This window comes from Schistocerca nitens, chromosome 10 (genome assembly GCF_023898315.1).
Source record: "Schistocerca nitens isolate TAMUIC-IGC-003100 chromosome 10, iqSchNite1.1, whole genome shotgun sequence".
Classification (NCBI taxonomy): Eukaryota; Metazoa; Arthropoda; class Insecta; order Orthoptera; family Acrididae; genus Schistocerca; species Schistocerca nitens.
In genome coordinates this window covers 97,485,450-97,509,917 of record NC_064623.1, presented here as the reverse complement: position 1 = coordinate 97,509,917, position 24,468 = coordinate 97,485,450, and the positions used below count along the sequence as shown (strand labels likewise).

The 24,468-nt window shown below is 44.3% G+C and overlaps 1 protein-coding gene across 2 annotated transcripts in view; it reads left to right on the top strand.

Moving 5' to 3' along the window:
* Positions 1–24,468, top strand: part of LOC126210148 (uncharacterized) — a 571,076-nt gene that overhangs the window by 273,681 nt on the left and 272,927 nt on the right. For both annotated transcript variants that reach the window (XM_049939299.1, XM_049939298.1), the window contains exon 5: positions 8,626–8,831. In XM_049939299.1, coding sequence (XP_049795256.1) covers positions 8,626–8,831 — 206 coding nt within the window. The remainder of the gene's footprint in view (positions 1–8,625; positions 8,832–24,468) is intronic.

Genomic DNA, 24,468 nt, shown 5'->3' with positions numbered 1-24,468 from the left:
CCACGATTCATCGCAAGTAATAACATTTTGTAAGAAGGTGGGATCACTTTCGATGGCCGCCCGACGTGGCCGTGCGGTTAAAGGCGCTGCAGTCTGGATCCGCAAGACCGCTACGGTCGCAGGTTCGAATCCTGCCTCGGGCATGGATGTTTGTGATGTCCTTAGGTTAGTTAGGTTTAACTAGTTCTAAGTTCTAGGGGACTAATGACCTCAGCAGTTGAGTCCCATAGTGCTCAGAGCCTTTTTTTTCACTTTCAATGTTTTCCAGGATGTCAGAACAAATCATTCTTCGGCGTTCCTTCTGTTCAATTGTGAGACACTTTGGAACCATTTTTGAACACACTTTGTTCATGTTGAAACTTTCATGAAGAATCTGCCTAACACTTTCCTTGTCAACTCCTGTTAACTCAGACACTGCTCTGACTGTTAAACGGCGATCTTGTCGAACAAGTTTACCGATTTTTTCAATGTTTTGCATCAGTTTTTGCTGACAATGGTCTGCCAGTGCGAGTGTCATCACTGGTGTCTTCGCGGCCATCTTTAAATCGTTGAAACCACTCAAACACTTGTGTTCGCGATAAACAATCATCGCCGTACACTTGTTGTAACATTACAAACGTTTCACTGGCAGATTTTCCTAGTTTGAAACAAAATTTGATGTTAACACGCTGTTCTTTCTGTACACTCGACATTTTCCGACGCACAGACAAAACGTCAACTACTTAAAACAGACGCCACGGGCAGACTGAGTGCAGGAGGCAGACGAAACTCGAGCAGTAGGCGGAGCGAGAGTCACGTGACAGGCCACGCGACTTTCAGCCTTATTGCATTCGTTTTATTGTTTCACCAGTACTAGTCCGGTTTTTTTCTAGCCACACCTCGTATTTCGCTCACTACAACTAACCAGGGGAGGTCACGACGTTGGGATCACTTCGTACAACTTCAGTAGGCCATAAAAACAACATAATGTGCAAGTAGTCAGGCGCACTACTCTGGCAGTTCCGAGAAAATCGCAAGAGAAGTTTTACGCGTTATGTAACTGATGTGTCTGCGCGTAGGTGGCGGACGTTAGTGTTCATGGTGGTAAAGTGGTTAGCGTTCGAGCTACGTAAGACGAACGTGTATGAGGCAACGAATCGACTACCAGTGAAACTTAATTATTAATCTATTTTTCATCACTTGTCATATTAATTGATTTATATGGCATTTGAGGAGTAACACAATGGAAAAAAAACTACGTTTATTTGCATGAAGCTACAATCCATGTTTTCTACGTCTGTATGACAAATACCATTGTGCAACATGTGATGTTGAGAGTGTGGTGTCACCGCCAGACACCACACTTGCTAGGTGGTAGCTTAAATCGGCCGCGGTCCATTAGTACATGTCGGACCCGCGTGTCGCCACTGAGTGATCGCAGACCGAGCGCCACCACACGGCAGGTCTCGAGAGACTGACTAGCACTCGCCCCAGTTGTACGACGACGTTGCTTGCGACTACACTGATGAAGCCTTTCTCTCATTTGCCGAGAGACAGTTAGAATAGCCTTCAGCTAAGTTAATGGCTACGACCTAGCAAGGCGCCATTAACCATTTGTAACGTTGCATGTACCTCAAGATAGAGTCTCACTTGTATCATCCATAATGCTGTATACCAAAGGACAATATAAAAGTTAGGTGTTCTAGTAGCTACGTTCTTTTCTTTATCACATTCATTACGAATCCTGTTCCAGACTTAACGCCAGACGGCGTGAGATGACGCGTGCCCTTTCGGCTACTTCACTGTGGACTGGCTGCCTTGTCAGTCCACTACAGAGAGCACACCCGACGACCAATTCTATGTCTGGCAAATTGTTACTCATTATATTACTGATTGTGAATAACCTAATTCGCATCATTATTTATTGAGGTTTGACTTGGGCTTTCCAAGACTGCCCCTCATCCTTGAAAATATACAAATAGTAAATAGTCAAATAATATATGAAATTCACTTCAACTTCATGAAAATGAGCGCGGGTATTTTTTTTCATTATACTACTTCTCAAACTTCAGACAAACTAAATAATGTGACCATTCATGGACCGACCGAGGTGGCGCAGTGGTTTGGGAAAGCGACCGTTTAAACCTGCGTCCAGTCATCGTGATTTAGGATTTCCATGATCTCCCTAAATCGCTTCAGACCAATGCAGGGATGGTTCCTTTAAAGAACACGGCCGACTTCCTTTCCTAATCCGAGGGAACCGATGACATCGCTGTCTGGTCCCTTCCCCCATACCAATCAGCGAACAAACCAACCAACCAGTGATCAAAAAATATAAATTAATAAGCGCTCCCAGGATAAGAAACGTCACCTCGTCCGCGACCCGCTTGCCAAGCGCGAATGCTAACCATTTTGTGTGAAAGGATCCTTCTTGGTGCCCAAAGGGAGGGTTGGGGGCAAAATGGGCAGGGGTCGGAACCCGAGGCCTGCCCACCATGTCCCGTGAACATCATTAATTTATTTATTTTTCTTTTCGTTCATTTTTGTTATTATTTATTTTTGTCATTGATACCACCGAGAATATCAGGAACCCGGCATCACGCGAGGAGTAGGGAGCAGCAAGACGCCATACTAGTTTAGACAATCAACTTGTTTTGAAAGAAAATTCCGATTACCAGTGAATGTATCGGTTCTAAGTGAGGGACAGCCGGGGATCAACTCTTCACGACAGGAACACCCTAGCTGAGGGGTGGGTTAAGGGAGACACTTGTGACGAAATAAATAAAAAAATTAAATTTATTGATTTTTTGAAAAGAGAAAAAAATTATGGATATGGAACTGTAACTTTAGAATTTTTGACAGACTTTTTTACGGACTGTATTGACCGGCTTGAATGCGGACAAATTTAGTGCTGCGTGAAATTTGCCTGTAATATAATCTACAATTCCGATTAATTACATTTTTCAATTCTACGTCATTGTTGATTTAATCAGATTTCTCACCTTAGACGGAGAATTAATCCTTCTGCCAATTCATTAGTCTCCATCGATGTTCTTCTCTTTGTTGACTGTATCTTCCTAAGTCGGCACCAGCTTACTTCACGAAGACGGTGGAAACCAACGAATACAATGCTACGTCGCTTTAAATAATTGTCGTAAAACTTTGATACTTCTCACTATTTTTTATTCACAAGACAATAAGACTTGCTCTGCTCGTCGCACAAACCATAAATACTAACAAGATGGCTGCCTATCCACACACACCAAAAATTATGTCCATCCCCTACAAGGTAACAATCCAAAGTGTATCTTAACTTCTTCTTGGAGTATGAAACAAAAGAGAATCCAATATGAACATTACAGAGATTATATTCCACATCCCTCTCAATTTAATCTTTGACGCTGCCTTTAAGGTATTGTATGTCTCTGCGTCGGATTGCGTCATTACACACTGAAGAGGAAATTGGAGAAAATTGTCTATATTTTGGATTGCGGACAACTGTACAATAGCGTTCATTAAGGAACAAGTAGAGAGCTGCGTGTCCACGAATCCACCTCACAGAGTTAGTCTTCGCTTGCGGGAAGTGTCCCTCGTCCAGGAAGAGCCGCAGTTGAGTAGGTATCTGATGAGGAGTGGTACGGGTAACTAGGGACAACATCTGCCGCACCAAGAACCAGACACCTCTCTCCGATCTGCACACCAGGCGGTGCTCGTCTGTGTCCTAACATCACAACGGGGTGTACGCGAGGCGAATCCTGTGAAGGCGTAACCGGAATATTTGCTTCCCATTCACAGTACGGTACCATGCAGAGACGTGTCAAGATAAGGAGCGCATACAGATAACCAAACAGCATGCACTTAACCACAGTGACTTCATAAAGTCGGCACCTTTCCGTAGATACACCAGTTACACAATAGACGCGTTAAACTTCTCTTGTAATTTTCTCGGAATTGACGCCGGCTACAGGTTTCAGAAACAAAATTGCAAATACAAGTCGGGTACACAGTATATATGAAATATTAAGACATTATAAAGGCATAATATGCAGTACATTTGTCACACAGTTTTGATATTTACTTTCTACAATATAAATTCCAAGGAAGTTGGTGCAGTACTACTGAAATTCTTACGAATTTTCTCGTATTTTTCTTTTGAATAATCATTGTAGGTGCCCCTTATTTGTTAATACCCTAAGCGATAAGCTGCTTGATTTGTGTTAGGTTATTGCCATGCGAAGAGGGTATTACAGACACATGTTTTAGAAAATACACGAAAATTCTATTACATATAGCTGGCACCGAAACTGGCACCCAAATAAATTTTGAAAACACTTTAAAATTCGCTTAAAAGCAGAAATTATTACAATTAGGAAATTAGAAAAACCATAAAAAATAGTTAAAAGGTAGGTCTGGTAACAATGATTGGTAGAATTAGAAGAATTGTAGGAGAGCAGCACTGGGTATTTATCCGTAAACCAATAAAAGGCGAACAATGCAATTTATAAAAATTAAACGTAACTGTTATACGTTATTTGTCAATAGTAAATGACAAATTTAGACTAAAGAGTTCGGTATTTTAAAAATGTGGATAAAGTATATATAAGATATATGTTACCCGTGGGTTAGAATTAAACTTTCCCTATTTGCATCTGTGGTACACACACCTAATTCAGTGGACAGATATGCCGGCCGGAGTGGCCGAGCGGTTCTAGGCGCTACAGTCTGGAACTGCGTGACCGCTACAGTCGCAGGTTCGAATCCTGCTTCGGGCATGGATGTGTGTTACGTCCTTAGGTTTAAGTAGTTCTAAGTTCTAGGGGACTGATGACCTCGGAAGTTAAGTGCCATAGTGCTCAGAGCCATTTGAACAATTTTTTGACACGGAAGCTAGTTACCGTATGAGTACCGAACTTGGTAGCATTAACGTCCAGAGTGTGGGGTCCATGATTTCCATGCGTCACAGCGCCACTGTCCAGTTCCAACTACGGCCACCAGGTTCCGTGATCAGTCATCGTGGTTCATAGTCTCACACACCTGACCAGTCGCATGCGCACTTGTTGACGTGTCAACATGAGCTTGGACAAGAGGAGCAGGGCCTTACTGGTGAAGCTGTACGAGGTGCATTCAAGTTCTAAGGTCTCCGATTTCTTTTCTAATTAACTACTCACCCGAAATCGATGAAACTGGCGTTACTTCTCGACGTAATCGCCCTGCAGACGTACACATTTTTCACAACGCTGACGCCATGATTCCATGGCAGCGGCGAAGGCTTCTTTAGGAGTCTGTTTTGACCACTGGAAAATCGCTGAGGCAACAGCAGCACGGCTGGTGAATGTGCGGCCACGGAGAGTGTCTTTCATTGTTGGGAAAAGCCAAAAGTCACTAGGAGCCAGGTCAGGTGAGTAGGGAGCATGAGGAATCACTTCAAAGTTGTTATCACGAAGAAACTGTTGCGTAACGTTAGCTCGATGTGAGGGTGCGTTGTCTTGGTGAAACAGCACACGCGCAGCCCTTCCTGGACGTTTTTGTCGCAGTGCAGGAAGGAATTTGTTCTTCAAAACATTTTCGTAGGATGCACCTGTTACCGTAGTGCCCTTTGGAAAGCAATGTGCAAGGATTACGCCCTCGCTGTCCCAGAACATGGACACCATCATTTTTTCAGCACTGGCGGTTACCCGAAATTTTTTTGGTGGCGGTGAATCTGTGTGCTTCCATTGAGCTGACTGGCGCTTTGTTTCTGGATTGAAAAATGGCATCCACGTCTCATCCATTGTCACAACCGACGAAAAGAAAGTCCCATTCGTGCTGTCATTGCGCGTCAACATTGCTCGGCAAAATGCCACACGGGCAGCCGTGTGGTCGTCCGTCAGCATTCGTGGCACGCACCTGGATGACACTTTTCGCATTTTCAGGTCGTCATGCAGGATTGTGTGCACAGAATCCACATAAATGCCAACTCTGGAGGCGATCTGTTCAACAGTCATTCGGCGATCCCCCAAAACAATTCTCTCCACTTTCTCGATCATGTCGTCAGACCGGCTTGTGCGAGCCCGAGGTTGTTTCGGTTTGTTGTCACACGATGTTCTGCCTTCATTAAACTGTCGCACCCACGAACGCACTTTCGACACATCCATAACTCCATCACCACATGTCTCCTTCAACTGTCGATGAATTTCAATTGGTTTCACACCACACAAATTCAGAAAAGGAATGATTGCACGCTGTTCAAGTAAGGAAAACGTCGCCATTTTAAGTATTTAAAACAGTTCTCATTCTCGCCGCTGGCGGTAAAATTTCATCTGCCGTACGGTGCTGCCATCTCTGGGACGTATTGACAATGAATGCGGCCTCATTTTAAAACAATGCGCATGTCCATATCTCTTTCCAATCCGGAGAAAAAAAATCGGATGCCTTAGAACTTGAATGCACCTCGTACTGTCAAAACAACAGTAATTCCGCAGCTGCTCTTCGAGAATATCGCCGGCTGAAAGGATTACGGAAGGGTCCTCATTCTCCACCTGCTGTGCGGAGCATGTCGAAGAAGTTCGACTCAACTGGAGATGTGGCCGTCGCTCTGGGAACAGGCCGACGACCGGTTGCACCACAGATGGTTGATGAAATTGCTGTTGCTATGGCAGACAACGCTGCGCGCAATTTCCGACCTGCTGTGTAACGATAGTTCAAGATCCCGGAAGGTGCTTCGAACCATTCTCAAATGGTATCCGTACAAGATCCGTATCCTACAGCCGCTTGTACCACAGGACACACAACGACGTGTTGACTTCGCTCTCCACTTTGTCGCAAGAATTGAAATTGACAAGGGCGGGCCCTCGACCTTCCTATGGGCAGAGGAAGCTTACTTTTCTCTGACGGGTGAGGTGAACACGCAAAATTGTCGAGTGTGGGGATCTTCACCTGTAGCCACTGTGCATGGAGATCTTGTGTATGGTGAACGTGCAACTGTGTGGTGTGGCTTCACGGCTTCGTTCATCATTGGCCCATTCATTTTTGAACAGGCTGGCGCTCAAGAACCAAAGACGTGCAGTGTGACTGGCCAGCGCTACTGAAATATCCTTCGCCAGCATGTCATGCCTCCACTACAGGAGAAAGCCGCATGGAGCTCAATAGTTATCATGCAAGATGAGGCCTCGCCGCACATCGCTCGTGAAGCTAACCGGCTACTCTGATACACATTTGGAAACGATCGAATTATCAGCCGATCGTTTCCAAATGCTTGGCCAGCACGATCACGCCGGCACGATCACCTGATCTCGCTCCCTGTGATTTCTGGTTTTGGGGCTACCTGAAGTACAGGGTTTAGCAGGGGAACATTCACATGGGTGCTGATGCGAACCGAGGAATACAAGAAAGACAGGCCGCAGCGCGTACGTCACGAAGGTAGTCCTGCGCTCGCTCGCTCGCTCAAATCAGCAGACGAACTACGTTTCTACACCTGTTAACTCGTAACTAGGCGTGTCCGTACAAACGAAAACTGGAACTTCTACTGGAATCCGCTATTATGGAATCTTACTGTTATTAGTCCTACAACGATGGGAAGTCTATGGGTCTACTTATAATTTTTTACGCCTTTACTGCCCTACAATTAAATAAAATCATGCTAAAGTGATTGCATAAGGCACCACTTCCAGAATGTAATGAGTACTGTTAAGCAGAAGAGACTAATGCTATAAAGACGCCGTTATACCATTTATATCGAGTATTGATCTTAAAATTTGCTGTAGTACTGTTAATCAGTAAGACTTCATAATATTAGATTCCAGTGGAAGATGCAATTCTCGTTAGTACTTACACGCTCGGGTGTGAGTTAACAGGATTAGAAACCCCATTCTGTCTCCTGAGCTGAGCGAGCAAGCGAGTTCAGGACTACCTTCGTGACGTACGCGCCGTGGCCTGTCTTTCTCGTGGGCCTCGATCCAAACCGCACCATATCAAGACAGGTGGCCAGCATTGCTACGGACATGCTTCGTTCTCCTGTTCAGAACACAGTCCTACGCTTTCAGACTCTTCTGGACACTGATGGCCGCCATATTTGTAGGACTAATGGTAACGATATGTAATGATATGGTAAACCGCAGCATTACATTACAAGTGCTTCAATTGAATTGATTCTGCATTATTTCTCTTCCTCACATCCTTGCCATTACTTCCCCCAAGTTTGGTACCTGTACAGTAATTAGTTGCCGCGTTGTAACTTGTTAAACAGGGAAAGATTAATTTTAACCACCCAGTATATCCACTTATTTGCTGTTACCACCCAGTCTCTCTGTTTCTGGTTCAAATGGCTCTGATCACTATGGGACTTAACTTCTGAGGTCATCAGTCCCCTAGACTTAGAACTAATTAAACCTAACTAACCTAAGGACATCACACACACGCATGCCCAAGGCAGGATTCGAAGCTGCGACGTAGCGGTCGCGCGGTTCCAGATTGTAGCGCCTAGAACCGCTCGGCTACCCCGGCAGGCTCTCTGTTTCTCAAGTGTAAAAATAACGCCGCTGCCACTCTGACAATGCCTTCAGACCATTCAGCTGCATAATAGCAGCTCAAAACGTCTTTACAACCACGACAGGGAGCGTTTTCCACAACGTAGATGCTTACTGGTCTTGGCTTGTGTCTCACGTACAGGAGGCGGCGCTGTGACGGAGGCGGTGGTGCATTTCGATGGGGCAGACAACGGCACTGACGGGGGCGGCGTAGATGCGGCGGACATCGACGACGCAGAAGTCGACGGTCCCGGGGACGGTGGGCGTGCCCGCGGCTCCGGCAAGCCGAGCACCTGGCTGGAGTCCAGGTGGCCATTCGGGGACGCATCCGCCTACTTCGAGTGGACGGTGAGTACCCAGCATTTCGTCTTGTACTACACTGAAGAGCCAAAGAAACTGGTACACCTGCCTAATATCGTGTAGGGCCCCCTCGAGCACGCAGAAGTGCCGCAACACGACGTGGCATGGACTCGACTAATGTCTGAAGTAGTGCTGGAGGGAACTGACACCATGAATCCTGCCGGGCTGTCCATAAATCCGCAAGAGTACGAGGGGGTGGAGATCTCTTCTGAACAGCACGTTGCAAGGCATCGTAGATATGCTCAATAATGTTCCTGTCTGGGAAGTTTGCTGGCCAGCGGAAGTATTTAAACTCATATGATTGTTCCTGGAGCCAGTCTATAGTAATATGGACGTGTGGGGTGTCAAATTGTCCTGCTTGATTTGCCCAAGTTCTTCGGAATGCACAATGGACATGAATGGATTCAGGTAATCAGACAGTATGCTTACGTACTTGTTACCTGTCAGAGTCGTATCTGGACATATCAGGGGTCCCATATCACTCCAACTGCATACGCCCCACACCATCTGAAAGCCTCCACCAACAGTCGCCTGGTGACATACAGGGTCCATGGATTCATGAGGTTGTCTCCATGCCGTACACGTCCATCCACTCGATACAATTCGAAACGAGACTCGTCCGACCAGGCAACATGTTTCCAGTCATAAACAGTTCAATGTCGGTGTTGACGGGTCCAGGCGAGGCGTAAAGCTTTGTTTTGTGCAGTCATCAAGGGTACATGAGTTGGCCTTCGGCTCCGAAAGCTCATATCGGTGATGTTTCGTTGAATGGTTCACACGCTGACACATGTCGATGACCCAGCATTCAAATCTGCAGAAATTTGCCAAAGGATTGCAGTTCTGTCAGGTTGAACGATTCTTTTCAGCCGTCGTTGGGCCAATTCTTGGAGGATCTTTTACCGGCCATAGTGATGTCGGAGATTTGATGTTTCATCGGATTCCTGATATTCACGGTACACTCGTAAAATGGTCGTACTGGAAAATATCCTCTTGATCGCTACCTCGGAGACGCTGTGTCCCATCGCTCGTGCGCCGACTATAACACCACGTTCAAACTTACTTAAATATTGATAAGCTGCCACTGTAGCAGCAGTAAGCAATCTAGCAACTGCCTCAGACACTTGTTGCCTTATACAGGCGTTGCTGACCGCAGTGCAGTATTCTGCCTGTATACGTATCTCTGTATCTGAATACGCATGCCTATACCAGTTTCTTTGGTGCCTCAGCGTACATCACAACTGTGCATGACTCATACGTGTAGGCGCGTGCCTCTCTCTCCGCTGGTCATTATGCTCCCGAAGTTTCTGCCCGATGTAATCAGGTTGGTGCATCTCGTGTGGATTGCAATATGATAGGCAGAACGGGACAGGTGGACTCATAGCTGATGAGGAATGTCGTTAATGTTGAAACTAACCACCTGAAACTTTGTAACTGTGTCTGACAACACCTCATGCTTAAGGATATTTCTTATCGCCATTATTGTATATCTCGTACACTATAGCACTAACACGAACTTTTATTTTACTGTTTATACAGGAATAGAGTGTCTCATTTTATTGCTAGCAACGTGAAACCAAGGGCACTAAACTCCGATTACAGAGTCGCCCATGAATTTGATCTGGAACAGCCTTTGCTGCCTTACTTTTGAACACTATTATTAACGGTGCAAATTACTTTCAGCGTCTGTGGTGGTAGGTACTCTAAACTGTATCTGACTAGAACTGAAACTGAATACAAAGGATAGCTATCAATAATACATCCTCATCAAACAACCACAACACACTGACAAATTATGACGTATAAAGCCTGTGCCGTGTTTGAGAAATGTGAAAATTTTACAAATTAATACAGTTCCTAATTCCACTTCACAAAATCTGTTTAGGCCCTACGATTGCTTCTTACCTGCAATGGATAACTGAGCCTTGCTTTGTCTTGTTCAGTTGTAAGGATGTGAAGTGTTGAACTGCATGTCATGAAATAAATTGCTGCGTGACTAATAACCTTAATCATTTACCTTAGGCTTTGTTGCCATTTGAGAATTTTATTATCTTTCTAAAATACGCAGCTCACTATCCATACAATAGCGCAAGGCGTGATAATGCAGTAATGTTACCATTTGTATTAAAACTGTGGGGATAACATAGCGAAATGCTTGCAACGAATGTAAAGGTTATTTTAGATTGGAGTGGTACTCGGACCTCTTTAACAACACAGAAGTGAATCACATTAACAGTAACCCAAATCTTTACTTCTAATTGTCATACAAAGAGCGAACTGGTTCAAACAAACACTTAGGGGGTCTCGGGGCCGGAATGGTATACTTAATGTTTAACAGTTTTTTGTAAAATAAGGGAGTATAAGAAAACATTTCCTAAAAGTATAAAAAAGTCACCTTGTAGTGTAGCCTAACGTGCCTTATTTGACAGTCACTTAAAACTATATTATGTATTGTTTACATTTTTTCAAAGAAATGCGTAGATGTTTTCCATACCGCGCCGTTCGTCATTTATTGCATAAACGTTGAAATGATTAAGAGTATCACGTTAAAACTAAGACAAAGTTGTTTAGTGAACAATATACACTACTGAATATGGAATCTAAAAAACGTTAACAGTAAGAAAATATTTAATATCATTATCTACGATAATTTTTAATGCTTAATACTGTTGCTCTGTTGAATCTCATCGCTCGTGCACCAGGTGTATTTTCTGGCTTGTGAATAGACAAGATAGTAAACGTAGTAAAAAATCCTATAGCCCATTCATGCGTAGCTAGACAAGTTTCATTGTGACATCTGTGTGGTAAGACATTTCTTTGATCTAGCTGATAGGCTAATGATCTAACAATGAGATGTTTCATCGCTGGACTAAAATATTTGATGCCTGTTTATTTCATATATGCTATCAGTCGCCTTTTCGTTCTTCAGTGAACAAATGTTTAAATTTACCATCTGAGTTGTCAACTCTGTTGTGGGGATTATTCTTCGTTTTACTAAAATACCTTTTCAAAGTTGACGTGGGTAAGTCAGACTCCTCATATGCTTATAAAAAATAAGATAAAATAGTCGAAACTGCCATTTCCGTTCATTTAATGTGCAGCTGCTGTCCATCAGTCATTCTAATGTGAGTTCACACCACCTGGGAAAGAAAGGAAGAAAAACGAATATGTTTTCAGTTGAAACTTCCTGCCTGAGAGGCCGTGGTCGATGTATAAAATTTCCAACTGAGTTTCGTCTCCATCTGCGGGAGACATCTTCTGAGGTCGTCCGGCTACTGCCACTGAGGCTGCAGGTACTCTCGCATTTATAGAGCGCATAGAGGGCACCACCATTCGTCACGTGATGCCGACGGTATGCCTATCTTTGGAAGGCGTCATCATTCTCGATTAAGAGTAATCGATTGTCATTCTGCTGGCACAACGGCGACATCCATATTTTGTCCAACTTTAAAACTTTCTCTTTTCTATTAAAATTGTCATGGTGTTTGTGAATTTCTATTGTTACTCTACACATGCGCGCATTATAATGGGATGTTCGTGCTAGAACGCTTGTCTCGTTAAATTTAATTTCGTTATTCCCATCTCAGCTACGGCCGATTTTTCGATGTGTCCTAAGCGACAGTTTCTTTTATGTTCGGCTAAGCCGGTGTTTACACTTCTTTTCGTTGTTCCAATATGTACTTATCCACAACTGCATGGAATTTTGTATACCCCAGGTCTTGCTAGGCAGCTATGGGATGTCGGGCGTCTTTTGCAGTTCTTAAATATTCCTTAATCTTCTTGGAGGGTCTTGTAAGTAGGCTGTTTAGGTTTTTATATTGGTAACGCCACGTAGCGCTCTGTATGAAAATCACTGGCTGTGCTGTGTGCAGTCTGTGGCTGGGTGGCATTGGAATGGTCGCTATTGTAGTGTTGGGTAGTTGGATGTGAACAGCGCGTAGTGTTGCGCAGTTGGAGGTGAGCCGCCAGCAGTGGTGGATGTGGGGAGAGAGATGGCGGAGTTTTGAGAGCGGATGATCTGGACGTGTGTCCATCAGAGAGTGTAAATTTGTAAGACAGGATGTCATGAACTGATATAATGACTTTTGAACACTATTAAGGTAAATACATTGTTTGTTCTGTATCAAAATCTTCCATTTGCTAACTATGCCTATCAGTAGTTAGTGCCTTCAGTAGTTAGAATCTTTTATTTAGCTGGCAGTATTGGCGCTCGCTGTATTGCAATAGTTTGAGTAATGAAGATTTTTATGAGGTAAGTGATTCATGAAAGGTATAGGTTATTGTTAGTCAGGGCCATTCTTTTGTGGGGATTATTGAAAGTCAGATTGCGTTGCTCTTATAATATTGTGTGTCAGTTTAGTGATGATCAAAATAAGTAAAGAGAGAAATGTCTGAGTACGTTCAGTTTTGCTCAGCTGTTTGAAAATCAAATAACGTAAGGGGTTTACCAGCACAGTAATTCATTAATTTTTCTAAGGGGACGTTTCAGTCTGAAGATTGTTTCGATCCCATACTTGGTCAGAATTTTCCCGATACGGTCCGTGACCTTATTAGTGAACGGTAGGAAAACTTTTCCAGTAGGTGACTGTTGTTGCTCTGGACTTCTGGCTTCTTTTCTTCTTTGATGGAGGGCTCGATCAATTTCCTTGCTGGTATATCCGTATTTCATAAAGGCTGCTGCTGGGCCACAAGGTTTATAGAAAGAACACTCACACGGTTCGATACCTCCACAAGGAATCTAACCATCATCCTAGGCAAAAGAGAGGTGCCATGAAAACCTTGGTGGGCAGAGTCAACAAAAGCTGCGAGCCGGCTCACTTACAAGATGAACTGGATCACCTACGGTCAGCATGAAATCCCATCCCTCGTTCGCCGATTATAACATCACGTCCAAACTCTTTTAAACCTTGATTAACCGCCATTGTAGCAGCAGTAATCGATCTAACAACTCCGCCAGACACTTGCTGTCTTATATTGGCGTTACCGTCTGCAGCGCCGTATTTTGGCTGTTTACATATCTTTGTATTCGAATACGCGTGCCTATTCCAGTTTCCTTGGCACTTCACTGTAATAGCTAGCAGTGCAGTTTCCGTGATGATTTGTTTGAGTCTGTACAGCCCAAATAGCAGGTCAGTGCTGTAGCGACATTAAGTGGGTACTGCAGAAGAGCAACTGCAGGCATCCGCGTGGTGTATGGGGGACAGACGGGCAGACGTCACGGCCAGCCGCGCTCTCCCATTAATTATGCCGCCACGCCGTCCCATACAGCAGTACAACAGCGCCTGTATTATATACACAGCAGGCGTGGCCGCAGTGAATAGGGACCCTATCATTACGTCACATCACAGCCCAACACGGCGCTCTCTCTGGGTCTGAATAGCCTGCAGTCTCTCACTGCGATAACTAAATTCCGATTTTTTTCTAAAAAAAAAAAAAAAAAAAACGAACATGCAAAGGCGAACGAGAATTCTCTCTGGTGTAAACGATAGGCGCGTATAAGCAGACGGAATTCGGTCGTGTTCGGTCCGCATTCGCTTGCGTTCGCTCGTGTTCAACTGGTTGTCCGCCTTTTAGCGAACGATCAAAGGAAATTCGCGTCTTCTCCCCTTCGGCGTTATCAGTAGACAAAGCTTTCGTCTGCTATCTTTTCTGAACCGCGATTTATTTTCAAAGAATATTCTTAAGAATTTATTTTATTTACTAGCGATTCATCAAGAACATTAACACATTTAATCACACTATGTAAGCATGGAAGTAGTTGCCAGGGAGTAACTGATGAAATCATAACCAAATTCCTTTTAACAAATGGGAATTTCATTCACTTTAATAGTGCCTAAAAGCATTTTTTTAAAGAAACAGATTTAAAACTATAATCAGAAAGCACCCTCTAAATATCAAAGTTACAATTTATTCAGGGGCAGAATGAAACAAGTTTTGACTGTATGAGCTTTCGGGCAGAGAACCTTGCCGCTGCCTTTTGACACGGCCATAGTTACGACCGCTCACAACAGCCTCTGAAAGATTACGCTGGTGCAAATCTGCAACACACCAGATAACTTTAAACTAAGAGTTTTAACAATTTACACAAGCACACAAACTATGCACCCACCGTAGGAGTGATGGAAATGGTAAAAAACAGTAACAATTAAAATATTAACCTTGCCACCGAAGGTGCAACTTGATTTTAACTTCCAAGAAAGGTCTTATGGTGAAACGGTGGCAACATTATGTACTAAAAAGATCATTTAAATAAAAGCCCATGAAATGCAATCTTATATAAAATTCTACAAGGTTGGCCAAACAATACTCAAGATGCTCTACAGAACACAGACACCGCCTCTCAAGATCATAGGCAATAATATCGAAGTGTCCAAAGATCAAAACGTATTTCAGGTATTTGGCCGTTACACTCCAAGCAATAAATTCTTTAACACACCCAATCCGACAAACATGACAGAGGCAGCTACTAACGTACGGTAGATTGATAGGGAGATTACCGAACAACCCGAACCGCAGGTTGCTCTAACCCGCTCCTTCTCCACAAGGGAAAAACGGACCACCCAATTTATAAACAACCACCTTCCCGCGGGTGGGCAAACTGAGAAGAATGGTGGGACGACCCCAAAGCAAAACGGCTGGTGACCTCACCAAGAAAACAAGTAGAATTTAACAAGAGTGATTCAAACAACATATCACCAATCACTTAACTTCTAATAAACTACGATTTCTCGAGAAGACCAGGCGCAGCACCCCCAAATCGCTCTTCCGAACTGTCCGCTGCCAGCCGCTTCAACGGACGCAGGAAGGCGCGCCGATCTCCCGTCTCACGGCGTCGCAGCTCGCACCGGCCAGACCGATGTCGTGGGTTGACTCCTGTTGCTCTCGTGTCGGCCGCGAAGCCACTACCCCTCGCTATACGCCGCGGCCCACTGGACTCACGTGGCGACCTCACATGTGCCGACGCTCAAGACGGACAAGTCATCTTGTGTGTCAGCGAGAGCGACCAACCTATCGATCCAACCGCCAATGACCATTGCCTGAGCAAACTCGAGCAGACTAGCGGCCTAACGCGCAGACTCAGATGCAGGAACTAAGCCCCAACCGGGCGACCACTCGCTGAGTTGTCTTACTGATGGAGTGGAAAGACTCTCATTTCGCCGGCTTTAAAGGTTGATCCGAACGACAGACATACTAGCACTCCAAATGACAGACAGACACTAACTGCCTAACAAATGCAGACGAGAGACAGACTAGCAAGCTGGGGACGAGAGACTGACCCAGATTGACCCCCTGACGAGCTCATAGCGCCCCTTTAATGGACGTGAACAGGCAACCTTTCCCCTTTCCCACCAGCTGCGTTTGCCACAGCGGCGCCACCGCCAGAAACGGAGGCCGACTGCTTCACTCTACGCTCGCACTACGCTCTTCAAAACAGCAATTTTTTTATCACGGCTCATTTTTCTACTTGCGTCTACTTGTATTGCTCCTGACATGCGCTGGTTCGAAGATTAATTTTTCTGGGATCCAAGAGATAGACAGCATAAATGCCGAAGAAAGAGGTATGCGCTTGGTGGACAATTGCCGAATCACTCAAAGGTCCTACATGTACCGTGAGAAAGACGATAAAGTCATTAGATGCTGGCACCATGCGGCAGCAAAGTGAATAGACACAAGTTTTGTGTTTATCTTTTATTAAAAAGGAAAAACACGGAATAGTTAGGTGAAAGTAAGCAGCTGTAAATATGTGTCTATTATGCTGATTAAAATAAAAAATACAGGGTGGAGCAAGTAAAAGTGGCCAGAGCGAGTGTATTGGACGTGGAAATGTGCATGTAGCTACACCACCCCACATGTTCACCCGCCACGTGATCAACACCGGTTCAGAGCGTAGTACGGACTGTGTCAGTGTGAGTGAAGCAGTGCAGAGGAGCGAGCAGCGGCTGTTTGCTGTGGCAAGTTACATGACAACAAAGTCGTGGAAACGTGTGGTCAGTTATTTACTTAGTAGTTTAATGATTTGAGAGCGCCAGTAAAGAGCGCCATATACGCGTAGGCCGAAAATGGAGCCAGACAGGATCTGTGTAGAACAAGTCAAAAAACATTCCGACACGTGCCAGCATACCGGAAAATGTGGCTGGAGTTGACCAGAAAACGCTTCAGAGTCCTACCAAATCAATCCGACGCTGTCACCAGAGACCGTCATATGATGCCGGTTAATACTCCACCTTCATCTAAAATGAACTTTTCACTCTGTAGCGAAGTGTGCGCTGATATGAAACTTCCTGGCAGATTAAAACTGTGTGCCGGGCTCAGGACCGAGTTCGAGTCTCGGGCCGACACACAGTTTTAATCTGCCAGGAAGTTCATATCAGCGCACATTCCGCTGCAGAGTGAAAATTTCACTCTGGAAACATCCCTCAGGCTGTGGCTGAGCTATATCTCCGCAATATCGTTTCTTCCAGGAGTGCTAGTTTTGTAAGGTATGTAGGAGAGCTTCTGTGAAGTTTGGAAGGTAGGAGACGAGGCACTGACGGAATTTAAGCTTTGATGACGGGTCGTGAGTCGTGCTTGGATAGGTCAGATGGTAGAGGAATTGCCCGCGAATGGCAAAGGTCCCGAGTTCGAGTCTCGGTCCGGCACACAGTTTTAATCTGCCAGGAAGTTCCTGCACATGCATCCCTACCGAGTGTCTGTTGTTCGCGCATTACACCTACCGGGTGCTCCTCAGCGCTTCCAGTTTTGTGAGTGGCTGTTCACTAAGATAACAGTGATTGGCTTGGACATGGATCTTTTCGTGTCTGATGAAGCCTGGTTTCATCCGAGTGGTTATGTCAGCTCACAGAATCACAAGTTCTTTGCACCACTGATTCCGCATAACTTCCACGAAACACCATCACCAGTGCATGATCAGAAGGTTGGGGTTTGGTGTGCGGTGTCCGCACGCCGCTTTGTTGGTCCCATCTCCTTTTGTCAGACGCGGACCTCAGCGCATTATATTCCCAACATTTTGAAACCATTTGTGTCCGCATCTCGTGGTCGTGCGGTAGCGTTCTCGCTTCCCACGCCCGGGTTCCCGGGTTCGATTCCCGGCGGGGTCAGGGATTTTCTCTGCCTCGTGATGACTGGGTGTTGTGTGCTGTCCTTAGGTTAGTTAGGTTTAAGTAGTTCTAAGTTCTAGGGGACTGATGACCATAGATGTTAAGTCCCATAGTGCTCAGAGCCATTTGAACCATTTGAAACCATTTGTGGCAGCATTAACGGAAAAGGAAAAGACCTACAGTCACTTCTAACTGGATGGAGCAGCCGGCCGAACCCTGGAGCACATTACAAAAAAAAACTTCACGTGTGTCTGAGTTGTTAGTAGGAGTCAGTCTGGTTGCGGCCCAGGTCACCTGATCTGTCAGTGCTCGGTTACTTTATATGGGGAGCCCTAAGGTGTAAGGTGTATCGTAGGAGGAGATTGGGTTTAACGTCCCGTCGACAACGAGGTCATTAGAGACGGAGCACAAGCTCGGATTAGGGAAGGAAATCGGCCGTGCCGTTTCAAAGGAATCATCCCAGCATTTGCCTGAGACGATTTAGGGAAATCACAGAAAACATAAATCATGATGGCTGGAGACGTGTTTGAACCGTCGTCCTCCCGAAGTCGAGTCCAGTGAGCTAACCACTGCACCACGCCGCTTGGTAAAGATGTATCGGAACAATTCTCATTGTCTTCAAGAACTGCAGCAGAACATTTTGGATGAAATTGCAGCTATTCCAGCAGTCCAGCTTCGGCCTGCCTTCAGTAACTTGTTGGTCAGGACCCAAAAGTGGCAAGAGATGAGTGGTGGTCACTTTCAACGTCTGCTATAGTCAGGTTAGCACTGTATTTCCTTTCCTCTGCTGTTTTTGTTTCGTACCTTGGAACTATGGGTTCAAATGGCTCTAAGCACTATGGGACTTAACATCTGAGGTCATCAGTCCCCTAGAACTTTGAACTACTTAAACCTAACTAACCTAAGGACATCACACACATCCATGCCCGAGGCAGGGTTCGAACCTGCGACCGTAGCAGCAGCGCGGTTCCGGACTGAAGCGCCTAGAACCACTCGGCCACACGGAACGGCCTGGTACTATGTCCTGTGGGCCACTTTTATTTGACCCACCCAGTATATGAAAGACCTGATCATCCTTGTTGCTTCTGTTTTTGTGACGCAATATGGATGGTTGTCTCTACAAATGCCGTCATCGAGGTGAATGGCAGCTCGAAACGTGCAGGGTGCCACGGGCGCAGGCTAGTGGAAACAGTGTTATGCTATGGGACATATTCTCCTGCGCTCGCATGTATCCAGTGGTAGTAATCGAAGACACACTGACAGCTTCGAACCACTTGCATCCATTCAAGTTTGATTTCTTCCGTATAACTGCCTGTGTCTCAGAGCCGGAACCGTGCTACAGTGGTTTGAGGAGAATTATACCGAACTCACATTGATTTCTCGGCGACCAAATTCGCCTGATGTAAATTCTGATGTGAATCCATGTGGGTCGGTATCGCGCGTCATCACCGCGTACGCAATTCAGAGACCAGTAATTTACGCGAATGAAAATACCTGTGCGTAGACATTTGATTCCACATACCTCCACAAATCTACCAACAGACTATCGGATGCTTGATATGTAGATTCAGTCATGTATTTCGTTCCATTTACATAAATGATCTAGGTGATAGATAATTTGAGCAGCCCCCTTAGATTCTTTGCAGATGACGCTGTAATTTACCGTCTAGTAAAATCATCAGACGATCAATTCCAATTACAAAACGATATAGACAGAATTTCTGTATGATCCGAAAAGTGGCAATTGGCACTAAACAAATAAAATTGCGAGGTCATCCACATGGGTACTAAAAGAAATCCGGTAAATTTAGGGTATACGATAAATCGCACAAATCTAAGGGCTGTCAATTCGACTAAATACCTAGGAATTACAATTACGAGCAACTTAAATTGGAAAGGCCACAAATATTGTGGGGAAGGCGAAACAAAGACTGCGCTTTGTTGGCAGAACACTTAGAAGATGCGACAAACCCACTGAACGGACAGCCTACATTACACTTGTCCGTCCTCTGCTGGAGTATTGCTGCGCGGTGTGGGATCCTTACCAGGTAGGATTGACGGAGGTCATCGAAAAAGTGCAAAGAAGGGCAGCTCGTTTCGTGTTATCGTGCAATAGGGGTGAGAGTGTCACCGATATGATACACGAGTTGGTGTGGCAGTCACTGAAACAAAGGCGGTCTTCTTTGCGGCGTGATCTATTTAAGAAATTTCAGTCAACAACTTTCTCTTCCAAATGCGAAAATATTTTGTTCACACCCACCTACGTAACGAGAAACGATCGTCATAATAAAATAAGAGAAATCGGATTTCGAACGGAAAGATGTAGGTGTTCCTTTTCCTCACGCCCCATTCGAGAGTGGAATGGTAGAGAAGTAGTATGAAAATGGTTCGATGAACCCTCTGCCAGGCAGTTAAGTGTGAATCTCAGTAATCATGTAGACGTAGATGTAAATGTAGAGACGGCCAAACAAGCTAATAAGCAGGTGGTCATAATGTTTCGGCTCGTTAGTGTCTGTTGGTGCGTGAAAAACAGCGTGCTGTAGTCGAGTTTCGAATTCGAAGAGTTCGTCCACATATGTAGCATACTGTGCTTCAGCATGACAACGCCAGACCACACACAAGTGGAGCGACATCAGCAACAATCGGACGCCTTCGGCTTACTGTCATCGACCATCCTCCATACATTCCCAGCTTGCCCTCATCTGTTTCCAAAAACTTAAAGAACGCCTTCGTGGACTTCACTTTGATTGCTTTGAAGTGGTGCAAGCAGAGTTGAGGTTATGGCTCCGACAACAAAAATTCTACAGTGACGGTGTCAACAAACCTGTCTGTTGGTGGAGGAAATGTGTTCTTGGCCAGAGAGACTATGTTGAGAAATAAATACGTAGACTTGAAGAATAAAGATGTCGAATGTTAATAACGTTTGTTTTACTTAAAAAACTTTATTGAGTTTGCTCACGAAACATTCGGAGGGATTACTTTTCTCCACGCCCTCTGTGGTGAAGGTCAGGTGCTGTAGCGTGGACGCTTGGATGCAAAACGGTGAGTCTATAGTGACAGGCATAGTCCCCTTAGTGGTACAATTACAACCATGCAGAAAACATCATTTTGTTAAGTTTGTAATTTGTTTGTGGGAAAAGTGTTTGATGCAGCTAAAGAACAACCAACACACTCAAGCGTGTACATATTAAGGTATCACATATAAAAATGTCTGCCTTTACATCTGTTACGCCCTATACATTGACACCTCTACGACATATCGAATCTTACTCTTACCCGTCTCTGTGGGACCCTAGATCGTAGGCCGCGTCTGGAGGATGTGATGTGACCTTTTGATGCCGACAGACAAAGACGTGTAGGCAGGTGGGGTGCGACATCGGCAAATGAAGTGATGTACAGTTGGGGTCACGGTATAGTTGATCCAATACAGACGTGAAGTAGTTATTCTATAATTAGTATAGTGCAATATAGAATAGTACGGGAGAGTGTTGTAGAGTGAGGATAGAGTAGCTAAGATTAGATGGTGTTTCTTGGCCAATGTTTTAGTCTAGTGACATGAAGGAACACGCACTAGAGGCCGCCATAAGCAGTTTCTGACATATGGTTTTGTTACTGTGAGACATGAGGTAGTGTATCGGTTAGGATTTATTACTTCAAAATGTTCAAATGAGTGTGAAATCTTATGGTACTTAACTGCTAAGGTCATCAGTCCCTAAGCTTACACACTACTTAACGTAAATTATCCTAAGGACAAACACACCCATGCCCGAGGGAGGACTCGAACCTCCGCCGGGACTAGCCGCACAGTCCATGATTGCAGCGCCCCAGACCGCTCGGCTAATCCCGCGCGGTTGGATTTATTACTGTTTTGAGCTATCTACATTTAAGTGCTGTATAATATGGGTATATAAAAGCTATTTGGGAAATATTGTTAATTCTTCAGTTAAAGAATTTTATGGAGAGTAAAATACTGTGTATTTTTGAAACTAGTTATATAAGCCACATTTCGTCGGTTTGGTACTATCTTGTACCTTAGAATGGAAGGTCTTCTACAATCGAAAACGTGACATTTACAAACGATCTGAGTTTTTTTAATTTCCCCCACCTTTAAAATGGAAATTTGTGTTGAGTGCTAACAGCTTTTACTTCAAAAAGTTTTTAACTTGCAACAGATTTTCGATTATACTTCGTTTTAATTTGATTTCACTTACTGATTATTGGTGTATATTAGAGTAATAATGTAACAATTAAATTCAGTTCAAATGGTTCAAATGGCTCTGAGCACTATGGGACTTAACAGCTATGGTCATCAGTCCCCTAGAACTTAGAACTACTTAAACCTAACTAACCTAAGGACAGCACACAGCACCCAGCCATCACGAGGCAGAGAAAATGCCTGACCCCGCCGGGAATCGAACCCGGGAACCCGGGCGTGGGAAGCGAGAAATTAAATTCAGTATTAGCAAGATTGCAATACAATATTTTCCTAGGTACATGACCATGTTATACCTTCGAAGATGTTTTCAAATTTGGAGAAACATTAGAGGAAAGTACTGCCATTTTAACACTTTTCAGAATTTCGTTTCTAGGCAGTCCTGTAATAGGAGTACTTTTCTTTCGTTTCACCTCTTTGAAATACGACGAATCAGTCATTTCTCTGATTGTCGTTCCTTCCTTTGGGTCCAGTATTTCTTCATTCTCTCTGACCTCCCTCTCCTGTTCCGAGACGTTGGGTTTCAACTTTATTTTAAATCTGCCTTGGAAACTTATTTTTTCGTCATTAGTACTTACCTGAGCCATCATGTCGAGTAATGACTTTCTGTAATTTTTAAATCTAATTAATAGAAGTATATTTACGCAATTTTTAAGTGATACTATTCGCTTTTTATGTGGCCTTGTCTTTTTTCTGAAAGTGCTGGTTGGTATCGAAGGTTTCAGAACGTGCTTCACGCTTGATTACATCACAAGGTATCTCGGGTGTAAGTTGTTCGAAAAACGCTGTCTACAAATAGTCCGACGCAGAGTTTAAATGTAGTTGCAGAAATTGGAGAGAGCATGCCGAAGATCAAGCAGGTTTCTGTTGGACTGACGTATTCAGTCCGTGAGCTTTTATAACCAGTCTTGTGTTCTTCCGGCCGACGTCTACCGCTGAGAGATTGAGGACTTCCAACTGCAGGGTTGTCTTCTGCGGACTTCTGACGCACTTCCCATCCCCGGACCAGAAGGATGGGGGGCGGGGGGGGGGGAGGAGGAGGGGGGAATACTAGAGCCACCATCGACAGTCGTAAATCCTTATAACGGAGTCGGTGTCCTCGGAGACTTGGAACCCACCGCACTTCTGCGCGAAATATAGACGTCTGGAGTTCCGAGGGCAAGCGCCGTTGCTGCCCTTTCGGCGAATGGCGGTCATTCAGGTCAGAATAATGTGACAAGAACAGTATAGGATGCAGTGTCGTTTCGTCTTGTTGCACTGGGAACGGAATCGTCCAGCTCGACATGTTGAAACCTGTCTTGAAAATTTTTGTACAAGAATAATTCCCCTAAAGAACTGCACTGCCAAGATATTAGCTGCTAAGACGCTCTGCAAGTATTTCTGAAAAAAAAATGTTTAAAATGGCCGCTCCTATTGGAGCTTTATAGCATCTGCATAAGTGTAGCGATCCAGGCCCATAGCCTTGGTCGCAGCGCATTTATAAACAGCGAATACGACACGACCCAATCGTAATTTGTAAAGCGCATTTGCACTGATAATTTCTTCGACACTACTCTAAACACTATTCTCTGGATATGCATAAAAATCATCAATTGCTTTTTGCAATATGGTATCGTTAAGTGCTAACATCAGAGAAAAAACTGAAATGATATTCATTGTGTCTTTGTGATACATTCCAGCTAATAGCATCTCTCTTTATGTTCCACAGTTTCACAGTAATGTGGAATCCAGTTAAAATTCCCAATTTTGCTAATATGAAGAACATGGTTTCCAATCTAAATCACCTGCTTCTCCTAAAGACATACATTTGTGTTATTTGGTAGTTAATTTCTTGGAAATTCATTCGAATGACGCCGAGATTTCGTTAGAAAATGTGGAAGATTTAGAATAAATAGGAAGTAACTCTGATAATATCTTAACAATAGTCAGGACGAGAACAATTGTCTCTATAAGGGGCTGGAACAAGAATACCCTCCTGGCTCATCGAAAACACGTACATGATTGCGATTTCTGTTCGTCTCACTGAGTATTTCTTCGTTACCTTCTGTATTATACAGCAGCAGATATTTCGATGTAAGGTCCGAATTTCATCGAGCTGCGTCACTAGATAGTGACACATCATCCGAAAGCTATTCTCGCCCTTAAGTTTTACACACACCACCAACGAATGATTTTTTGGTACTCATGAACATTTCTTATAAAATGTTTGTGTATACTGAGTACATTAAAAGCCATATTACACTTCCTTGGGGCACACCCTACGATGTTTCGACGAAAAAACAGCATATTCAATGATTTTTTTAATTTGCTGTCTACC